Source organism: Haliotis asinina, chromosome 5, assembly GCF_037392515.1.
Source record: "Haliotis asinina isolate JCU_RB_2024 chromosome 5, JCU_Hal_asi_v2, whole genome shotgun sequence".
NCBI lineage: Eukaryota > Metazoa > Mollusca > Gastropoda > Lepetellida > Haliotidae > Haliotis > Haliotis asinina.
Genome location: NC_090284.1, coordinates 42,325,282 through 42,347,348, shown reverse-complemented (window position 1 = coordinate 42,347,348; position 22,067 = coordinate 42,325,282). Strand labels below are relative to the sequence as shown.

The following is a 22,067-nucleotide window of genomic DNA, read 5'->3' as shown; positions in this document are numbered from 1 at the left end:
GGCTTTCGGATGCTGAGTAATATATACATGTCGGTATACCTTCACACGCGGTCCCGCAAGTCTCAGTCTGACACACCATCCAGTTGGTCACCTCATGCGACCAGCAAGGTTGTTTGTGATGATCCAGTTCAATACTAGAATCACCAAGTGGTTAACTGCGAGTGGACAGACTGATATATCTTAGAATACGAACCAGTACGTGCACAAAATAAAACCCTTTCCTGTTTTTTCCAGCCGCTAAATAAATTCATGCGCATTGTGATAGGGTAAGAGTACGCACGTATTTTCCTTACACAATTGTTAGGACCAGGTTCAAGTGTTCGGTGGTCCCGCCGAAGACTCCGGTTCGATTCCCCACATGGGTACAACGTGTGAAGTCCATTTCTGGTGTCCCCTGTCGTGCTATTTCTGGAATATTGCTAAAAGTGGTGTAAAATGAAAATCACACACTCATACAAATTCGAGGTGGCGAGTGATGCAGTTGTGTTGCGTCCTGCGTGAATAGCTTAAAGTATTTCAGTTATGTGACGAGATGACAGCTTAAATCCAATGATCCAATGGTTTGAGTGAGTGAGTGAGACACTTTTTACGCCGCTTTCAGCAATATTCCATCAATATCGCGCCGGGGGACACCAGAAATGGGAAATGGGCTTCACACATAGTACCCAGGTGGAAAATAGAACCGGAGTTTTCGGCGGAACGACCAAACGCTTTTACTACTAGGCTACCCCAGCGCCCGTAATGGTCTGAGACGAAGCTGAAGCCGTTACAAGCAGCGCTAAGCCCACTTCACTTACATTTTGTGGAAGAAGTGACAGCAGATCTGGCCTTTAGCTCTTTGGTGAATAGCATCAACACGGTTTGGTACAGAAAAACCAATGAAACGTTCTGGCCTTCCCCACATGAGTGAGGTCTATTTCTAGTGTTCCGCCGTGATATCTTGCTGGAATTCGATTTACGAATAATCTTGTTCTCAGAGTGTTGCTGACTCTTTAGAGGATATTGATCGTGCGGAATATTAATATTGTAACAAAAATTCATGTCTATTCATGGCTTCAAGTACCGAGATAATCAATTTCTCAGCCATCACAGTGATTCCAGCCAAGATATCAGCCTTATGCTGTATCTAATTAAGATGACCTACCTTTTGTGCAGTCAGCTTCCAAGCTACAGTATCAGGTATAACAGTAAATTACGGCACAAGTAACGTCAGTCATGTTTACAGTCGCCATCTTGAATTCCCTGACGTCACGTTTGCGTGTCATGTGACCTTATGTCACCTATAAATAGAGCTGTCAAGGTTAAAGTCGGGGCGGCAAATTTGACTTCTCAAGCAAGGTAGGGTTCCAGGGTTACGTCACAGCTTAATTCTCATTTTCGCATTATGGGACATCTTTATTGTACAACTTTTAATTAACTAGGATATTGTTAACACTTGGTCTGCTCTCTAAGTATCTACTTGTAGTTAGGTGATTATTGTGGTTTTCTTTTCAACCTTGTGGAGATCCGGAATCATTCCGGCAGATCCATTCCGACGGATTCATTCCGACGGATTCATTCCGACGGATTATCCTTGGCTTATGGGAATCAAGTGTACAGATTACAGATACAGATACACTCACAGTCACAGTCACAGTTACCTATTGCAAGTCAAGCATGGTTTATCGCCTGTAGGAAATATTACAGTTTAATTTAGTGTTGACAGTCGCTGATTGTCGTCGCGATGCGGGGGGTCCAAGGTCATTCCGACATGCTATGTTGACCTTATCAAGTTACAGTCTCTGCTAAGGGTTTCTTACACAGGGGATTATTGGAATCGTCTACAGCCGAGACATACGGGTTTTTTTTAATGCAAGTTATAAGTGGGATTTAGCCTTATTCATACTCGTATCACATTTTGACAGCTGTTGGAGGTGTGGCCTCCTTGTCATTCATTCCGGATCACGTGACTTCCGGAATACGTTGTTTACATTATCTGGATCCAGTTCCGGTTGCCGCAAGTTCATTCACTTTCCAGTTTCAAAGTTTATTATACAGTTTAATTCATTTAACAGCCAAGAGTCTCAGTCAAGACTGCCATACAGCAAGGCAAGATTTCTGCAACCACGAAGACACGGGTTGACAAGCAAGATATCCAGTCCTGACGACTGACAAGGTGACAGTTTCGAGATCGTGTATTTTCAGTTTAGTGCTCATTAAATAAAATCGTTATTGGAACTTTATCTACTTGTTGTGTGATCCTTCTGCATATCGCCAGTTTCTTCATTCTTTTCATCTTAGGTCCTTGTGATATATTTTCACTGAACTTCGTCTCCGAACTCTGGTATTTATTTTGTCACATTTTGTGACTGGTGGCAGCATCCATTATATTTGTGTAGTTTGTCTACTAGTATTTTGACTAGTCTTTGGCCGTTCCGTTACATTTGGTGGCAGCGGTGGGATTATTTGGATTATTGGATATTTTGTGTGTTGGAGACTGGCGATGCTGTAGGAAGATGAATTTGTAAATTTTATAGAAATATTTAAGGTAGCAATGTGAATTTTCAGTTTGCTGTGACAGTGCCTTGGAGCCCTAGCCTTCACCAGTTCTTCTAAATTCAGAATCCTGAAGAACGACCGTTGCAGCTCAGGATTCATTACCTTCAGAGATACTTGTGGTGACGACCCAAGGATCTATAATAAAAGCTCTTGATTTTATCTGCACAGGTCAAGGGTAGCTGATCTCATTAACTGCAAGCCGTATTGACAGAACTCTTGGATGATAACCATGGACAAGTCTTAGAGTTGTGTTCAAATTACTTTGTATTACAGAGACAAAGATTATTCAAGCACAAAAGATACAGAAAACAGGCGAGCTGGTGATGTTTACATTTTGAGATCCAGTTCAAGCAAACAGTTCAGAGACTTTTGTTATTTATTAAAGCCAGTAGCATTGTCATTGTTCCAGATTTACCCTGATCAAGTACATCTGTGTTCAAGTATGACTTCAACCTGAGAGCCAAGTGTTCTTACAGACATGATGACCAGTTAGAGTCTTTACAGCCCTAGCTATTCAACTTTTACAGTAATCAAGTAAACCGTTATACATTCTTCCATAGGACTGACGGGAACTTATACGGAGTCGTACCGAGGTCAGAGTGCAGTTGTTAATCTTTCTCTCTCTCTCTCCCACAATAGCTATCATTTGTTATTATTTCTTTTATAACCATGTCATTAGTGGAATCTGACCTAGTCACCATATCAAGGGTGCAGGAAGACACAGATAATAGTGGACTGATTACCTTTCACCCAAGACACAGTTCCCCCCACAGTCAACAAGAATTTGTACCTGCAGAATATAATTCTGCCTTGTCTACTTCTCACCGGGATCAGGAAGGTGTTCACAGTATGGAATCTCCTTTTTCACATGTTAGGAATTCTCTTGAAGTGAGGCCACCTAACATGGTTGCAGACAAGATCACTTCAGATGATGAGCAGGAACAGCACAGACCTTCCAGCAAGGAAAACACAGAAAAGGCAGGTGGAGATTTCCCCAATGTCACTAGAGTCCAAGTGCCTATTATTCGTTACAAGGATATGCCAGCAGTTGAGCCGAGAACTCAAGATTATGTCACACACGAGAGACAACCTAGGATTCCAGTATGGAGTAATGCTCCTATGCAGAATTGCATTGTCGACTCACCGAGATCAAGATTTCCCGCTGAGGTTCAACAACACTCACTTGTTGGACAGCAGCACCCCCTTTTCTCTGAACAAGCTTATCCTTACAGAAGGGGAATTTTGCTGACACCGGAGACTTTTGATGGGAGCATGCCTTGGCAGAATTATATGGCTCATTTTGGATCATGTGCCACTGTGAATGGTTGGAATGAGAGTCAAAAGGCAAATTATCTAGCAGCTAGTTTACGGGGAAGAGCTCTACAGATTTATGGAGAACAGCATGGCCCAATGACATACCCAGATATCACAAGATTACTGGGACGTCACTTTGGCGGAAATGATAAAGTCGAGCTCTACATGATTGAAATTCGGAACCGGCAACAGAAAGAGGGTGAGTCGATACAGGATCTTGGGCAAGCCATACAACGCCTAACTAACCTTGCATATCCTGATGCAACCCAAGATTGTAAAGATCGGTTGGCACGCAGTCACTTCACTGAGGCAATTCGTGATCGTCAAGTACGATTAAGTGTTGTCCAGTCTCGCCCCCGTACCTTGGAAGAGGCCATTCAAGCAGCATTTGAAATGGAGACTTACCTGGAATGCGAAAGGTTGCGTCCAGCGGACAAGGCCAGATCAAGGCAACTCCGTATTTTAGCAGCGAAACCAGAACGACAAAATGATCAAGTTGAACAATTGTCAAGGCTCATGGAGACAATAAACAAGTTTGAAAAGAAGCTTGAATCTCTGCCAGTGTCAGAGGACAGAGTTGCACAGTCAGGATCAAGGAAGGTATGCTACAATTGTGGTGATCCATCACATTGTTACAGAGATTGTCGGTATCCACCCAGATATCCTCAACAAAATCCAAACAAGCGAAATCACCAGGAAAACTAGAATTTGTCTGTTCAAAGGGTCGTGAGCAGACATCTTATAAACAAAAGACCCAGAGAGAGAGAAGAGATCAAGGGACCAGCCGCCATCCCTTGAATCAACACTCAAATCCAGCCAGTTCCCTTGACCAAGGGGAGGTAATTCCTCTCAAGAAGTCAGGGAATGGTTTGTATATAGCTGTTAACATTGAAGGGAAATCTGTCGAACTGTTGTTGGATACTGGTTCTACAGAGAATGTGATGTCTCATGAACAGTATCTTACACTTACAGAGGGTCAGAGGTGTCCCAAGTTATTGCCAACTTCCGACGAAGTAAAGCAGGCAAATGGAAGTAGTCTCAAGTTGTATGGCAGGATCAGGGTGACGATTCAGGTCAAGACTGTCAGAAAACAAGTTGATTTCCTAGTAGCAGACATCAGAGGGTCAGCTATATTGGGACTAGACTTCCTTGGACGTTGCCAAGCAAAGCTAGACTTGGAACGTCAAGAACTACGTCTGGGGATGGAGAGGGGCCCCTCCTCCCAGAGTAGCGAGAAGTTGTGTTGGAGACTATCAACACAACAAGAGGTTACTATTCCCAGTTGTGGAGAAGCGTTCATACCGTGTGCAGTGAAACCACGGGCTGGACACGCAACTGCAGGAGAAGGGTTAATTGAACCTGACTTGCAGTTAGGATTACTGAACAAAGGGTTAATGATCGCAAGGGCGATTGTTGACATAAAGAAACAGATTGTACCAATCAGAGTTTTCAATCCTCATCCAGATCCTGTTGTGATGAAAGGGGGATTTACAACAGGCATTATTAGGATTTTAGATAAGTCACAAGCACAGACACTCAACTCTGAGCACAGTTTTGAGAGTGATGCAAGGGTTCCTGAATCTTTGAGAGACTTGTGGAGGAGAAGTTGTACTGAACTGACAGAATCACAGAGCAAGGATGTGGCAGTTCTTCTCAAACAGTACAGAGATGTCTTTGCAGCTGACTCCAAGGAACTTGGAAAGACAAATATTGTAAGACACAGTATCAACACAGGGGATGCCTCACCAGTAAGACAGCATTATCGCCGCTTGCCAATAGTACAGCAAGAAGCTGCAGATTCTATGATTCAAGACATGTTGGAGCGACAAGTTATCGAGCCATCATCTAGTCCCTGGGCTTCACCAATTGTTTTAGCAAGGAAGGGCTCAGACGAATGGAGGTTCTGCTGTGATTATCGCCGTTTGAATGATCGGACCATTAAAGACGCCCATCCGATTCCGAGAATAGATGATACGCTGGATGCGCTGCATGGTTCTCAGTTTTATGCAACTATGGACATTGCTAGCGGATTTTGGCAAGTAGAGCTAGACGAGGAGGCGAAGCAAAAATCTGCATTTTGTACAAGGAGTGGTCTGTTTCAGTGGCGGGTAATGCCATTTGGACTTTGCAACGCCCCATCTACCTTCTCCCGCTTAATGGAACAAGTGCTGAAAGGTTTGCACTGGGAGATGTTGTTGGTATATTTGGATGATGTTATTGTTTTTGGCAAGGACTTCAAACAGGTGCTGTCAAGACTGAGAACAGTGTTTGACAGATTTCGAGAGGCCGGCCTGAAGTTGAAACCCTCCAAGTGTCATTTCTTTAAGAGACAGGTGTCTTATCTTGGGCACACTGTATCAGCGGAAGGAGTGAGTACAGATCCTCAAAAGGTAGACAGTGTGAGAGATTGGCCCATACCCAAGAATGTGAGTGAGGTTCGAAGCTTTTTGGGACTTGCGTCATACTACAGACGCTTCATTAAAGATTTTGCCAATATTGCCAGACCCCTCCATAGTCTGACAGAGAAGAATTCTAACTTCATGTGGAATACAGTGTGTGATGAGGCTTTCATCCTGCTGAAGGAAGAGTTGATTTCAGCCCCTATTCTTGCCTATCCAAGTCACACAGAGCTGTTTATTTTAGACACAGATGCAAGCAACTTTGCCATGGGTGCGGTATTATCTCAGGTCCAAGATGGCAGTGAAAAAGTTATTGCGTACGCTAGCAAGACCCTTTCTAAACAAGAAAGAAACTACTGCGTCACAAGACGAGAGTTGCTTGCTGTTGTCACTTTCATCAAGTATTTTCGCCATTATCTCTATGGGCGGGAATTTTTGATCCGCACAGATCATGTCTCCCTACGCTGGCTCCTAAATTTCAAGGATCCAGAAGGACAGTTGGCAAGATGGCTGGGGGTTTTGAGTGAGTATGATTTTAGGATTGAGCATCGCCCTGGCAAGAAGCACGGCAATGCTGACGGTATGTCAAGGAAGCCCTGCAAACAGTGTGGAATGGAAGACACAGCAACAGGAATGTTAGCACAACTCATTATAGAGCCACAGTGGTCTTTATCTGAAATCCGTACAGAACAGATGTCAGACCCAGATTTGAAGCCCATTTTCATCTTGGTAGAGTCCCATGCTGCCAAACCTAAGTGGGAAGAATTGTCCAGGGAGTCAGCTACAACCAAAGTCTACTGGGGTCTATGGGATTCTTTGGAGATTGTTCAAGGGGTACTTTGCCGCAAGTGGGCAGATTCATTTGGTAATCAGAAGTCCTTATTGACAGTAGTTCCACGCTCCTTACAGAAACAGATCTTGTATGAGGCTCATTCAGGAAAGGCAGGTGGACACTTTGCCTATATGAAAACTCTGTCCAAGGTTAGAAAGAGATTTTACTGGCATGGCATGTCTGATCAGGTAAGGTCTCTTTGCTCTACCTGTAAGACTTGCGCAGCTCGACGCAAGCCTACTAGAAAATCTAAAGCACCTTTACAGCAGTACAGTGTCGGAGCACCCCTGGAGAGATTGGCAATGGACATCTTAGGACCATTTCCTGTAACAGAAAGTGGAAATAGAGTCATATGTGTGGTTGGTGACTACTACACAAAATGGGTGGAAGCTTATGCACTTCCTAACCAAGAGGCAAAGACAGTTGCTCGTGCATTAGTTGAACAATTTATTTGCAGATTTGGAGTACCACAGGAAATTCATACAGATCAAGGGCGAAATTTTGAATCAGAGCTCTTTTCTGAGATTTGCCGGATTTTTGACATCCACAAGACAAGAACCACCCCATTCAACCCAAAGTCTGATGGCATGGTCGAAAGATTTAACAAGACAGTGGTGGACATCTTAGCCAAGTATCTGGATCCCCTATGTCAACAGAAAGACTGGGACCAGAAACTACCATTTGCACTAATGGCTTACCGCAGCGCCGCCCAGGAATCTACAAAACAGACCCCAAACAAGATGATGTTCGGGAGAGAGTTGTCTATGCCTGTTGATGTGATGATACAGAATCCGTCTGTGGACAAAGTTCAAGTTGAAGACTATCCCATGAGAGTGAAAGAATACCTTTCAGACGTATGGGATAAGGCTAGGATCATCTTGAAAGATGCTGGTCACAGACAAAAGAAGAATTATGACAGAAATTTACACAGCAAATCCTTTAAAGTAGGGGACAAAGTGTGGTGCCTCTGTAACAGACGCTCCAAAGGACTTTCTCCCAAGTTACAGATGAAGTGGTCAGGGCCATTTTCCATTGTTGGAAAAATCTCTGATGTTATTTACAGAATACAGTTAGGGTCCAAGGGCAAACCTCGCGTTGTTCATTTTGACTTGCTCAAACCATATCTTGACTCTGCAGAGTAGTTACTGTAGGGATGACCACCATTTCCACACCTGAAAGTATAAAGATATACGAGAGCAGACCAAGTATGTCCAAAGCTTAACAGAGTATACAGTGTTTGGTATAGTTAGCTAGGGGTAGTTATGTGATTATTATCCTTTCAGATGCCTCGTCCTTATACGTGTCACCAGTGTCGACAGATTTTTAGCTCTTCCAGCAACCTTTCTCGACATGTTAGAGAGAAACACAGGAAGAGAGAGCGATATAGTTGCCCGGACTGTAACAGGGATTACGGCAGAAAGGAAGACATGCTGAATCATCGAAGGTTGCGTCATCGTCACAGGTCGAGTTCCCCAGTAAAAGCTCCTATTGTTATACCACCAGGGTACATCTACCAGCTGGTACCCACCAGTCAGGTCCAAGCAGCAGCCGAGGTCCAAGCACAAGTTCCTGCCCAAGCCCAAGTCGAAGCCCAAGTTACAGTCCAAGCTCCAGCCAAGACACAGGCTCAAGTTTCAGCCCAAGTTCCAGTCGCTGTACATACTGCTAGCCAGTCTCCACCTTTAGTTCCCTCCCCAGACACAGCAGTCGGAGCGGCAGCCTTACCGGAAACACAGCATGACAGTGACTGGGAAGATGTAGAAGACATCCTCCTAGAAGGAATAGCGGACGCGGAGAAGATGGAGAAGGGGACATACATGCCCACAGCCATGTGTTCCTCCTCCTCCTCCAGCGATGAGGAAGCACAGCCACCCCAGCCTAGAGGAAAGGCTATAAGACTACAAGAGGTGGAGGATATAAGTGATGAAGAGGTGTCCCATGGGCCTATTAAAACCATAGTCATCACCAAGACCTTCCACCGAGATGGGCGGCTGCTGAGCATACATCGGGAGGAAACTTATTATTAGTGTTAATAAATTATCTAGAACTGGAATAATTTTCTAGACTTATATTTTTGTACATTTGTATTTTTGCCTTACCAGGAGGATTAAGGCTAGGGAGGGGGCAGTGTAACAAAAATTCATGTCTATTCATGGCTTCAAGTACCGAGATAATCAATTTCTCAGCCATCACAGTGATTCCAGCCAAGATATCAGCCTTATGCTGTATCTAATTAAGATGACCTACCTTTTGTGCAGTCAGCTTCCAAGCTACAGTATCAGGTATAACAGTAAATTACGGCACAAGTAACGTCAGTCATGTTTACAGTCGCCATCTTGAATTCCCTGACGTCACGTTTGCGTGTCATGTGACCTTATGTCACCTATAAATAGAGCTGTCAAGGTTAAAGTCGGGGCGGCAAATTTGACTTCTCAAGCAAGGTAGGGTTCCAGGGTTACGTCACAGCTTAATTCTCATTTTCGCATTATGGGACATCTTTATTGTACAACTTTTAATTAACTAGGATATTGTTAACACTTGGTCTGCTCTCTAAGTATCTACTTGTAGTTAGGTGATTATTGTGGTTTTCTTTTCAACCTTGTGGAGATCCGGAATCATTCCGGCAGATCCATTCCGACGGATTCATTCCGACGGATTCATTCCGACGGATTATCCTTGGCTTATGGGAATCAAGTGTACAGATTACAGATACAGATACACTCACAGTCACAGTCACAGTTACCTATTGCAAGTCAAGCATGGTTTATCGCCTGTAGGAAATATTACAGTTTAATTTAGTGTTGACAGTCGCTGATTGTCGTCGCGATGCGGGGGGTCCAAGGTCATTCCGACATGCTATGTTGACCTTATCAAGTTACAGTCTCTGCTAAGGGTTTCTTACACAGGGGATTATTGGAATCGTCTACAGCCGAGACATACGGGTTTTTTTTAATGCAAGTTATAAGTGGGATTTAGCCTTATTCATACTCGTATCACATTTTGACAGCTGTTGGAGGTGTGGCCTCCTTGTCATTCATTCCGGATCACGTGACTTCCGGAATACGTTGTTTACATTATCTGGATCCAGTTCCGGTTGCCGCAAGTTCATTCACTTTCCAGTTTCAAAGTTTATTATACAGTTTAATTCATTTAACAGCCAAGAGTCTCAGTCAAGACTGCCATACAGCAAGGCAAGATTTCTGCAACCACGAAGACACGGGTTGACAAGCAAGATATCCAGTCCTGACGACTGACAAGGTGACAGTTTCGAGATCGTGTATTTTCAGTTTAGTGCTCATTAAATAAAATCGTTATTGGAACTTTATCTACTTGTTGTGTGATCCTTCTGCATATCGCCAGTTTCTTCATTCTTTTCATCTTAGGTCCTTGTGATATATTTTCACTGAACTTCGTCTCCGAACTCTGGTATTTATTTTGTCACATTTTGTGACTGGTGGCAGCATCCATTATATTTGTGTAGTTTGTCTACTAGTATTTTGACTAGTCTTTGGCCGTTCCGTTACAATATCAATATTCATGAACTTTCGTACTAAAAAAAACAAAAAAAACCCACCAAAATCTCTGTGAGCCATATGTTGCATCTAATATATTTTCAACAACGACGAGACACGACAGTTTACGTAAACTATTTTTAGAGTTGATATTGTATGCTTGAATATCACAACAAATGTGTGTGTCTCTCTATATATTTATATATATAATGTACATGTCGTCTTTCGAAAAAACATTGTGGTCCAGATGTCATAATAGTGACAGACATTTTTATTAAAATATCACCAAAATACTGACGTCGATATCGTATTACAACAACGCGTATAGAGCATAGACACGCGTGTGTGTAATTGGAGAAGAGTTCACTTGCAAGTCAGGGCAGTACAGTACCCATTAAAAGCACTTCAACAGAACTAACGGAAAATATACTTAACAGCAAAACAAACCCAACCCTGGCTTTTTGTCACGTTTTTTAATAGACGACATAGACATAAACATAACAAAAGCTTACTTTTATGAGATTTCATTTTTTCGAAACTTGCGTTTCTTTTGTTTTTCAGTATAAGTTTTTCGAGGTATAAGTGCTGTTTACGCACAGTCTCGCTCTCTAACTTATGTAACTAGTCCATTTATATTGCACTATATCCACATCGACAGCATGTTCATAGGGCAGACAGTTCATTATTACCCTGGATAACCCAAGCTGTCTGTGAGACGCTGAAAGATTACAGTTACATGACCTATCCCATCGGGTACCCATGTGCTTCGTTGTGGGGGTAGGACCACAACCCACCCAAGGACTCCCCGCGCCCAACGTTGCTCAACGTCAACTGATTTGTGGTCAGAGTTTTATGCTCCGGACACACACCACCACCACCACTACTCTGATCATGAAATAGTTCAGACGTCTGCGGGTACTTTGGGGCATGGGTCTCCCATTGCTGTAGGGTGCGGGTTCCAATCCCAATTCTCGTGTAAACGGAAAACGTGTAAGAGCAGCGCCACTTTTGCTTTGGATAAACGATGGATAACTAGTAAGATAAGGAGTAACTCCAAATACCACAAGCCACGGACGTAAACCTTCTGAAATATTGACAAATGAGGCTCATTATCAATACGATTATTGGGAGCACGATCAGTATCCTGAAACATATAAGGGGCACAACTTGGCATATCGCATTTCTACGTCTTATTACATCCACGAAGAGTGTCATAATAAATATCAACTCAATAGCTGTAACATAACGTAGTCGTCTGTAAAAATAACGGCTTAAAGACGAATCGTTAGTCTTCATGACTATGGCAGCGGTAGTACCAAGATTGACCCTAGTTAATATATTCAGGCAGTTAACACAAATACATTTCCGGGTGTTTAGTTTAGTGACATCGCACGATATCATGGGAGCATAATGGCTGTATTATGGGCCTAAAGAATGCCCCGTTTCGATGAGTTTTTCCAGCCTGCTAACGTTTTGATAACGTTTGCAACCTTTATGTCAAGTGGAGTTTTAATGTGACATGCTTGTTGTTACTGCATTGGACTAGCAATTTCAAATATCTGCGGGCCCTTATGACCTTCAGTAAATTATCTGTCTTTTTCACAACTCGAATCTTTCCCTTGTTTTTCCCTTTATTAACGTTATTTATTATTTATTACAGCGCTTTGCGTGTATTAATATCAACAACACTCTTTAACAAATAGAAACGTCTGCGCCATAAGGTTTGCTAACTGATTTTGTAGAAAGTGAGTGAAACTGTGTACGGTGTACTGTTCTTATTGGTTTTGACTTCAACAAAATGGGCCTGCAGATTTCATTCCGGGCCTTCAGACGGCAGTAGAGCCTGTAGACGGCAGTATGCCCCGATGGTCAGCTGGTAAATTAACGTATTGCCAAAACTGTGCACAAAATATTGCGACTCGAACGCGAATTGTTTTGAACAGTGGCGCATATAGTAGTTGCATTTCTTTTGATAGCACTCTAGTAATTCCATTCGATTCGTCAGTTCGTGTATATAATATTTCATAGATGTCTCTAAACCTGTTCACTATGTAGCCAGGAGGAGGATCACAGGCTATGTCTCATCGATCGCTACTGGGCGAGATATTCGCTTCTCGTTCTCGATCGATGGAAATTTGTTTTGAACGGTATGTGTAATAGTTATTATTTTCATAGCATTCCGATAATTCGATTGTAAACACGCGTGTATTGTATCTGCTAGATGCATCTAAACTTAGTCACTGTTTGAGAAGAAGCATGGAGACAACATACAAAGATATCATTGGTCACACCCCGAACGCGAAGTACTCGATTTTCGGTCTCGACTCTTGAGACTTGTTCTGAAAACGGTATGTTTTATTAGGTATTATTTTTTATAGCATTGCGGTAATTCGATTCGTAAACATACATGTAAATATTTGCTAGATGCTTCTAATCTTAGTCACTTTTTCAAGAGTGGGATGAAGACAAGATACAAAGGTATGATTGATTACAACGGCAACGCGAAGTACTCGAGTCTCGGTCGAGATCGATGGGACTGGTTTTGAACAGCAGCATGTTAATTAGTTATTGTTTTCATAGTAAGCAGGTAATTCGATTCGATTTGTAAGTACGCATGCATAATACTTTCCGGATGACTCTAATCTCATTCACTATTTGATGAGGGGGAGACAACAGGACACAAATGTCTCATCGATCAGAACCTGGACGCGAATTACTCGCGCGGCTGTGGCGATCGATGGGAGTTTGTTTTGAATAGTAGTGTATTTATTCATTATAAGTTGGGTCAGCAAATGAATATTTTCTATACCAGGATCCCGTTCGACGAGCGACCTCAGTTCAACGACGATGAAAAACTCATGTTAAAATATGGCCCAATAGGGCCCATATGTCTTTAATCAGTCGCATACTGCTGAGACGGATGGAGATAGGAGAGTTATGTATAGTCTCTCTTGCATATCTGACCCACAATGTTATGATGCGACACAACCTTCCAGCAGAATGCACTGAGCGACGTTACCTCCTGATATAGCCAATTCAGAAATATAATATAAGCATATATCGTATTCTGTGCTTAAAACGCGCTGAAAAAAGTAGATAGGTGCGTTGATATACACATGCTGCAAGATATATATATATATGTTGAACGTTCATGTGCAGCCATATGGACAATTTTAGTTTTCATGGTAAAAGAATCAAGGAATTATTCGGTCTTGGTAAGGTACGTTCTTACTCTGTGTGTCTGTGGTATGATTCACATGTTGATAACATAATCCAGTTCTACGCCTGTGGTATGATTCACATGTTAATAACATAATCCAGTTCTACGCCTGTGGTATGATTCACATGTTAATAACATAATCCAGTTCTACGCCTGTGGTATGATTCACATGTTAATAACATAATCCAGTTCTACGCCTGTGGTATGATTCACATGTTAATAACATAATCCAGTTCTACGCCTGTGGTATGATTCACATGTTAATAACATAATCCAGTTCTACGCCTGTGGTATGATTCACATGTTAATAACATAATCCAGTTCTACGCCTGTGGTATGATTCACATGTTAATAACATAATCCAGTTCTACGCCTGTGGTATGATTCACATATTAATACCATAATTCAGCTCTACGTCTGTGATATGCTTCACATGTTGATAACATATTCCAGTTCTACGCCTGTGGTATATGATTCACGTGTAAATAATATAAATAACCTCTCTGTCTCTAACATAATTCGCCGCTACGTGTGGCATGTTTCACGTGGTATTATCATAATTCACATGTTCTGTGGTACGATTCATGTTAATGAAAAAAATAATTTACACCTCACATTTTAATAAAATAATTCAGTTACACGTCCGTAGTATGATTCAAATGTTAACAACGCAATTCATTTGTATATCTATGGTATAATGTAAATTTGAATAACATAACGTATATGTCTGAGGTATGACAAAATGACTTATTATGACATATTTTAGTTGCACGTCCGTGGTATGACAATCATTACTACACAAGATATTGGATTTACTTGTGGCATAGTTTACATGTACATAACATAATTCATTTACAAGTCCGTGACATGATTCACCTGTGAATAACACATCAAGTCTGTGGCACGACTGACATGTTAACCGCATGATTCAGTTATATGTCTGTGGTATGATTGTATGATTAGTATTATTGTCATGACAGTTCGACCAAATCAAAGGTTTGGTTGAGGTGTTTGAAATATAACTTAGATATACATTTGGACTATGATGTGCCACATTTGCACGAATCGTGTACGCATTTGATATACTTTAACAAATGCTTGAACCTTAATTCATATACTTTTCTTTTGATATTCATTGAATGTCTCCATGTTACGTACAAAAGTGATATATCAAAACTGGAATAAAAATAAGCGAAATTTGTGAGAAATATTGAAATACTCACATAAGATATGATGGGGAGATTGAAGGCGGCGGCGAGTCGGGCCTCCACTGTACAACTATCCTCTGGTCCAAAGAAGGCAACCGCTCCAGCCCGCCACTGCTCGGCCAGGCTGTGCAGGGATACCAGGGTATCAGCATGGGTATCGTTCCATACGAGTTTGAACCGGTACCCAGGCACCAGCTCTTCCTCATTGATCTTTTTGATGGCATACGTAATGGCACCAGATATAAGCCGACCCTGCATATTACGGATAAATGTGTCCGCTTTGGAAGTTGTAAGGTATCCAATTGTAATGTTCGTCAGCGCTGCTACCGACGGTACTTTGAAGACACAGGTGAACAGCACTATTCCCAAACATGCAGTCGCGAAATAACACATCCTCGGGGCCCCTGTCTAAGCCGGGCCCACAATGCATCACGCCGACGAGCCACACTGCCAAGCGGGCCAACACACCTGGAACTTGGCACCAGAGACTTGTGACTCTACTTTCGATTACGTGACGAATGCGCGACTACTGAGAGCGAGCAGTATCCCGCTCTAATTGGTGGCAGCGCACGGCAACGTAGTATGGTCACGTGGCCGACAGCGAGAGCACTTCTCCTTCACGAGCGTTGACCACTAGCGCTAAAACAGAGAAAATATAGCCAATCAATTACATTGTATTCAGACGGACATCCAATCAGGACGCATTTATGGGCACAAGGGCTTGTAAGCAAAGGTTTAAGTCTTGCTTGTGATGGTAATGGAAAAGGTTGATATTTCTCAGGGACCATCTCCACCGATATTAGCGGTCGATAACATGCTAAGACACTTGCTTCGGCCAGCGAGGCGAGCTATGTCTTACAAAAAAGAAGAATCTATGTGTCTGGAAAAGATTAAGACTCACTCATGGGCTATTTATTTATGGACAATCGTCTCCATAAAAAGAGACTCAAAATCTATATCTCTAATATTGCTGTTCAAAACAGAAAAAATACCAATAAAAATATTAAATATTTTTAAACATGACAATGATTATACCTTATGGACGGTTCAATCAATAAATCAAGCTTGTTAACATTTACTTTTAATTTCCCTCTTCGATTTCCTGTTTTTCCCGTTTCTCAGGTCCCCTGACAGTTGCCCGTTTCCTCTCGTCTCTCAATATGTGCGGACTGACCCTCCGTGCCAAAGCCTCAATTGTTTCCTATGCTGTATTAATCATTAACGTCCCAGCTGGTTTGTAAAAACATCAACATCTACCTGAGCGCCTACGTTACCGGCATCGCGTAGATCCCGCGTGACCAGTCTCGGAAACAGGAACCGGGAATGCATCGTTCTTACCTCTAACACTTAAACCAGGGAGACTATTGATGTTATGCTTGCGTTAATCTGAGTTCAGTTGAATACATCGCAGATGTATTGTCATGTCATGTTCATTCACTTGCCATGCGAAAATGTCACAAAAAACATGATCCGTTATGTGTATTTGACATCACCGATTTGGTTTAATATGTAAGCATGCACGATTTGAGGCCAAGTTATTGCTAGGAATGTTTCCAGAAATCATATGCTCAATAAAACTACTCATCCGTTTGTTTCTGGATGTTCGTTTATCAAAGATCGTTCTATTGGTAGTAAAAAGGAAAAAGAGACAATTTATTAGAACAAATATATTGAAGATCTGTTTTAATGATAGTGGGGTAGAAAAGGACGTCATATATTCGACAACAACATACATGGATGAAAAACGTATAACACTAACATAATTATCACAAAATTACATTGTTAGACATCAATCGTAAAAAAAACAAACAAATACCACACTTCCCCAATCGATTAACCATGAATCCACAAACACAGAAATACACGAGTACATCTTATAAATCATAGAACTACATGAAAGCATTTCAAACGAACCATTATTAGTTTTGAAAAGCGCTAGCATTTCCAATTAGTGAGCTCGCTATAGAGCTGCAGTCATTCCACATTCCTCAACATTCCCCAAACTATGTCCATGTACCCAAATGGCTGCTGGCTTTAAACGCGTTACGAACGCACGGACTGCGCGTGCATAACATGCTTGGCGTGCTGAGGAAGAGTCCATTTTCTCGTACCAGCCAGTATCTGTTTCCCCGTCATAAATCATACTTCCAATAAAACTAATGTTATTGGTATTCTGTATGAATGCACTTCAATGCTTCCGAATGACAATAAATGCTGAAAATCAAATTTATGTTTGGATATAATCCGATAACTTTCTTCGCTGTGTAAAGTCGATCAAATCTTCCATTATCTGTGTAAAGTGGAGCGACGTTTGCTCTCGGGCAGCCATACCGCAATGAATACTATCATATCCTCCACTTCAACTCATTAGGATTTACAGAACTGGTACAAAAGCCACGACTGTTGAAGTACATTTCGTATACAATGAATCTTGGATTTTATTGCGGTGCGTTCGTGCAAACATAAGCTTAATTCTGTTTCGGGTCAAGATCTCAGTTTAGTTTCGCTTCGGTGAATGAGATGTGCTATCGATTCCAAGAAGTGGGATTTCGGTAGGTGAGCGGTCGGAGGTCGGCAAGCATCAGAGAAGTGAGAGCTTATGGCATGGTTCAGTGTAGTACGTGTCTTGTTTATAACAGGCCAATGCAAATGCTTATCTGTCCGCTCCGGGTCTTTGACGCTATCTTACATCTATTCATATTTCAGTATTGTATTGCACGGTCTGACGTTCCTCGTGTGTTGAAATGCGCGTTCACTTTGCAGTACCTTCAAGTATGTTTGTAGGTTTATGATTTTCTTCTTTATGTTTGTTAAAGGTCGAACTCAGATATGTCATCGGTCTGTAAATAATCGATTCTAGTCCATAGTTTTTACAATAGTTTTTTCTCTCCCTCTGTTGTCTCATTTGCAGTCATTGCCCAAATGACTATGGAGTTGAAATATCAACATGTTGAAGAATTTGTAGTTTCGGTCTCTTTTAAGAACTCAGAAGATATATATTTGAAGATACGTGATCAGGGAAACAGTCAAAACATACATTTATTATATTGTTATTCACATTGTATGACGTAACAGGGGTGAATAACCCTAAATCAAAGTGAACGAATATGGTACTTCTTGTTTTGCGCTGCGCATTATCGACAGAAGTGAATTACTAAACTATCGACATTCACACAGACTACCGATTCGTCGATAATTCTTCGCATCTACCATCGATATATTGCTATCGGAGACTCAACAATAGGAATATTACAATCCATCGATAGTTTGGATAGTCGTTGCGGTACTAGTACATTGGTATACCAGACAAGGGGTAGGCCAACATCCAGCGTTCTTAAAGACGATCGTAGCTCTAATGAAACACACATTTGCGACAGTCTTTGCGCTAAGATCAGTTTATGAAACCGATCCCGTCAACGGATCATAGTATCAGACATGCAGCCGGTCGGAACTCATGGCTTTGTAATCCAGCGCTAAACGATGTTATTATTCAGACCTCATAAGATGCTCGTTTGTCAAATCTGTCTACTTTAAGACTTGTTATACATGTAAACAGCTCAGTCCTTCATCGCAGTGATTTACTTGTTCATTGTCATGTTGCCAGTTAGTTAAAGGGTTTAAGGTAAAGGGTTTAAGTTAACTAATCAATCATATGAAACGGAAAGTGATATTGACAAGCTACAGATGCCATCTGTCAAATATGACATAATTCAATCCATAAAACATACCTTTTATCAGTCAGGTGCAAAGTGTACACGACACCAAACGTGCTCCTGACGTGGTCACGTGACGTAAGCAGCGCCATCTATCGGTCAGCCTGGGACTTATCGGCTTTTGGTATTACTCAGTATTCCACCATGAACATCAAATTTCGTGCAAAGGTCGAACGTAGGAAGCCACATCAAATCGGCACCCTGCTGTCGGATTATGTGGTGGGGATTATACAGCGACAAATCAGATGGTCTTCAATTCGGTTAAGGTCAGAGGTCGCTTTAAGCATAGTGATATTATATGTCGGTAACATGTGGTTATTATGGAAAAGAATTTATCATGGCAACAGGCACAGCTGGGTGCGTATGACGATAATATTTTGACTCGTATGGCGACTGTGTCTTATTGAGTAGTCTCGACGGAGAAGGGTAAACCGGGTCATTGATACCTTGTTAGGTTTTGGGGGATCATGATGACATAAGAATGAATGGTCGACATCACCTTTGGCCTTCATTTGGCTCCAATTTTAGGTGAGAGAGCAACAGCAACAGCAACTACAATGTCGGTATTTCATCAGTTAGACTTTCAGTTCTTTATCGACACATCGTTTAATTGAGTGAGTCATATTTTTTATATTTTTGTTGCATTCCGCAAAGTTCGCTTTCACACTTTATATATGTCCATGTGGGTTGGTTTGGTGTTTAACGCCAAACTCAGCAATATTCCATCTATATGACGGAAGTCCGTAAATAATCGAGTCTGGACCAGACAATCCAGTGGTCAACAGCATCAGCATCTATCTACGCAATTGGATACGATAACATTTGTCAACCACATCATCGAGCCGGCCTACCCGATCCTAGTAGTTGCTTCTTACGGCAAGCTTGGGTTGCTGAAGATGAAGTCTAACCCTCATTGCAGGGAAATGTGTCTAACATATGCTAAATAATGTATCACGAATGTAGAAGTCGACGGTTGCTATATCGTTAAAATTTCGTACCTTGCAATACGTTTAAAAAAGCATATTTACCGGTAATACCGTGCAGTCCTAGATAATCATAAATAAATGTCAGTGATGTAGGTGAGCTACACCTTCTCTGACGAGAAGTATGCATCGATTTAATATTAAAGTCTTTCATATTTAAAAATTGCAATAAATGGAGACATTGAGATGCTCGTTTAGAAAGAAGAGAAAGAAAGCTTTATTGCCAGCGGATCGTTCAACTTCAAACATTAGATCAAACGCGGGTGTTATTAATATTACATGTGCATGGATTCGGTCACGTATCTTTTCCAGCTTCATCACAAGGTTATTCGGTTAACATGTTTCATGTCTTCACTGATAGTTTACAGTGTTATATTTGAATGTGGGTTGACGCAAAGATAGGAAACTATTTTAACGGCCTCAAACTGAATGTTGAGAAAAAATTGCTTCCAAATATTACTCAAGCACTGGTTCAGTAATGGTGACACACTTTCATTTGTAATATGTCTTTCGTGACGGCCATTTTGAAATGAGGAATGATAGTTATAATACGCGTGAGTGAGTTTATGTGTGAGTGCGCGCGTATGCCGGAGTACACGCATGTGTGGGTGTGTACATGCGCGTGCGTGCGTGCGTGCGTGCGTGCGTGCGTGTGTGTATGTGCTTAAAGCGCTTGTTTGTTTCAACGGTTTGTCCCTGCCGATTTGAATTATCCAATCATGCAAATACGAATTTACGACGTACGTGCGTGAGTGCGTGCGTGCATGTTTACGTGTATATGTGTGCAAAGGTGCCTGTCGGCTTAACAATTCCTGCCAAAACAAACCCACGGATCCACAAAGTAACACCGTATCTTGACATGCTGTGTCATATACCATGTCATGTGCAGTTTATTCCTGGTCAAGGACACCCCGGGGGTGACGCGGTACGTCCCGAGGGTACAGCCTCCCACCACCGTGTTATTTCCTATTCATTTGTGAAGCATAAGGGTAAGGTTCTGCCCTCCCTCAGTCCAAATGCATTTTACATAAGTAGCCGAATTCACACCCACTGGCACTCGGTGACCATGTGGCATTTGTCACTAGCCAGTGAAAGGTTATCTACGTATAAAACACGTTCTCCTCTCTCTTACCATTTATCATGCAGCCCGACATTTTAACATTAATAAGGTGTAAAATTGCATAACCTTTGCCCAGTCCTTCAGAGGGGCAAAACGGATTTGGAAATAAAATAAACATAGACGTATTTATGTGTATTTCAGTTCCAATTGTCTGTCTATGCTCTTTGTAGGATCATTACATTGCACATACTGCCGACGCACATTTATGTTGGTGCTATTAATACATTTGAATTGCTTTTGAACATCTGCGGAAGCAACATGATACATTGATTGTGCTAGAATTGTATGGGAAAATACTTGAGGTTGGGGAGAGTTGGTTTTCGGGCCGCAAGGAAAATATCGGAGTGATGCAAAGAGTATTATTTATTTGGCTATTCATTAAGTCTAGAGGTTCAAATTTAATAGTCAAGGGCAATTAAAAATAATACCCACGTGCTGGACACGTGGGCAGGAAATGCCTCAGGTTGTGGGACTGAGTCGAGGTGAGGCAACGGTCGTGTTGTTTAAAGGGTGTGGCTCAGTGGGGGAGTAGAGGACGGTGACCAACATAAATTTATTTGAGACACTCTTGGGTTCACAAACAAAGAATGTCCGTATTTGGGCGATCTTTAAAAATGAGAGTGCATTTGTAAAAGGTATATGAAACCTACCATCTATCCACACTTGCACAAAATGACCGGTCCCCAAACTGCCGGACAAGAGAACTACTATACAGCCATGCTTGAGACAGCATTGAGAAAAGAGAGATACCGTTTTTCGATGATCATGTTTTTGACACAGCTATCCTAGCTGTTTTGTGGAGTTACGTGTTTCTCTTACTGCTTTCCTAAAGTTTTATTTAATGCCGATTATAATTGTTTGGACGATTTTCAATTGAATGAATATTGCTTAACGCTGCATGCATGACATGCGATTTTAGCAACTGTAGGTCGAGAACAGTCAGGCCCTGGACACAGATTCAACCCCTTGTAAATATCCGGGTTAGCAGGTGTCCCCAACAACCTATATTTATCGTAGGAAGGGTTTGCTTTGCTTGTTGTTGTTTAATGCCGCAGAGTAAGTGAGTGAGTGAGTGAGTTTAGGTATAAGTCGCAATCAGCAATGTTACAGCTATATTGCGGTGACCGTAAATAATTGAGCCTGGACCAGAAATTCTAGTGATCAAAGACATGAGCATCGATCTAGCCACTGGGATACAATGACGTGTCAGTCATGGCAGCGATTCTGA

At 41.8% G+C, this 22,067-nt stretch overlaps 1 protein-coding gene across 2 annotated transcripts in view; it reads right to left on the bottom strand.

Moving 5' to 3' along the window:
* Positions 1 to 22,067, bottom strand: part of LOC137284518 (receptor-type guanylate cyclase Gyc76C-like) — a 150,984-nt gene that overhangs the window by 115,816 nt on the left and 13,101 nt on the right. For both annotated transcript variants that reach the window (XM_067816351.1, XM_067816352.1), the window contains exon 2: positions 15,039 to 15,662. In XM_067816351.1, the coding sequence (XP_067672452.1) occupies positions 15,039 to 15,416 (378 nt within the window). In that variant the 5' untranslated portion in view covers positions 15,417 to 15,662. The remainder of the gene's footprint in view (positions 1 to 15,038; positions 15,663 to 22,067) is intronic.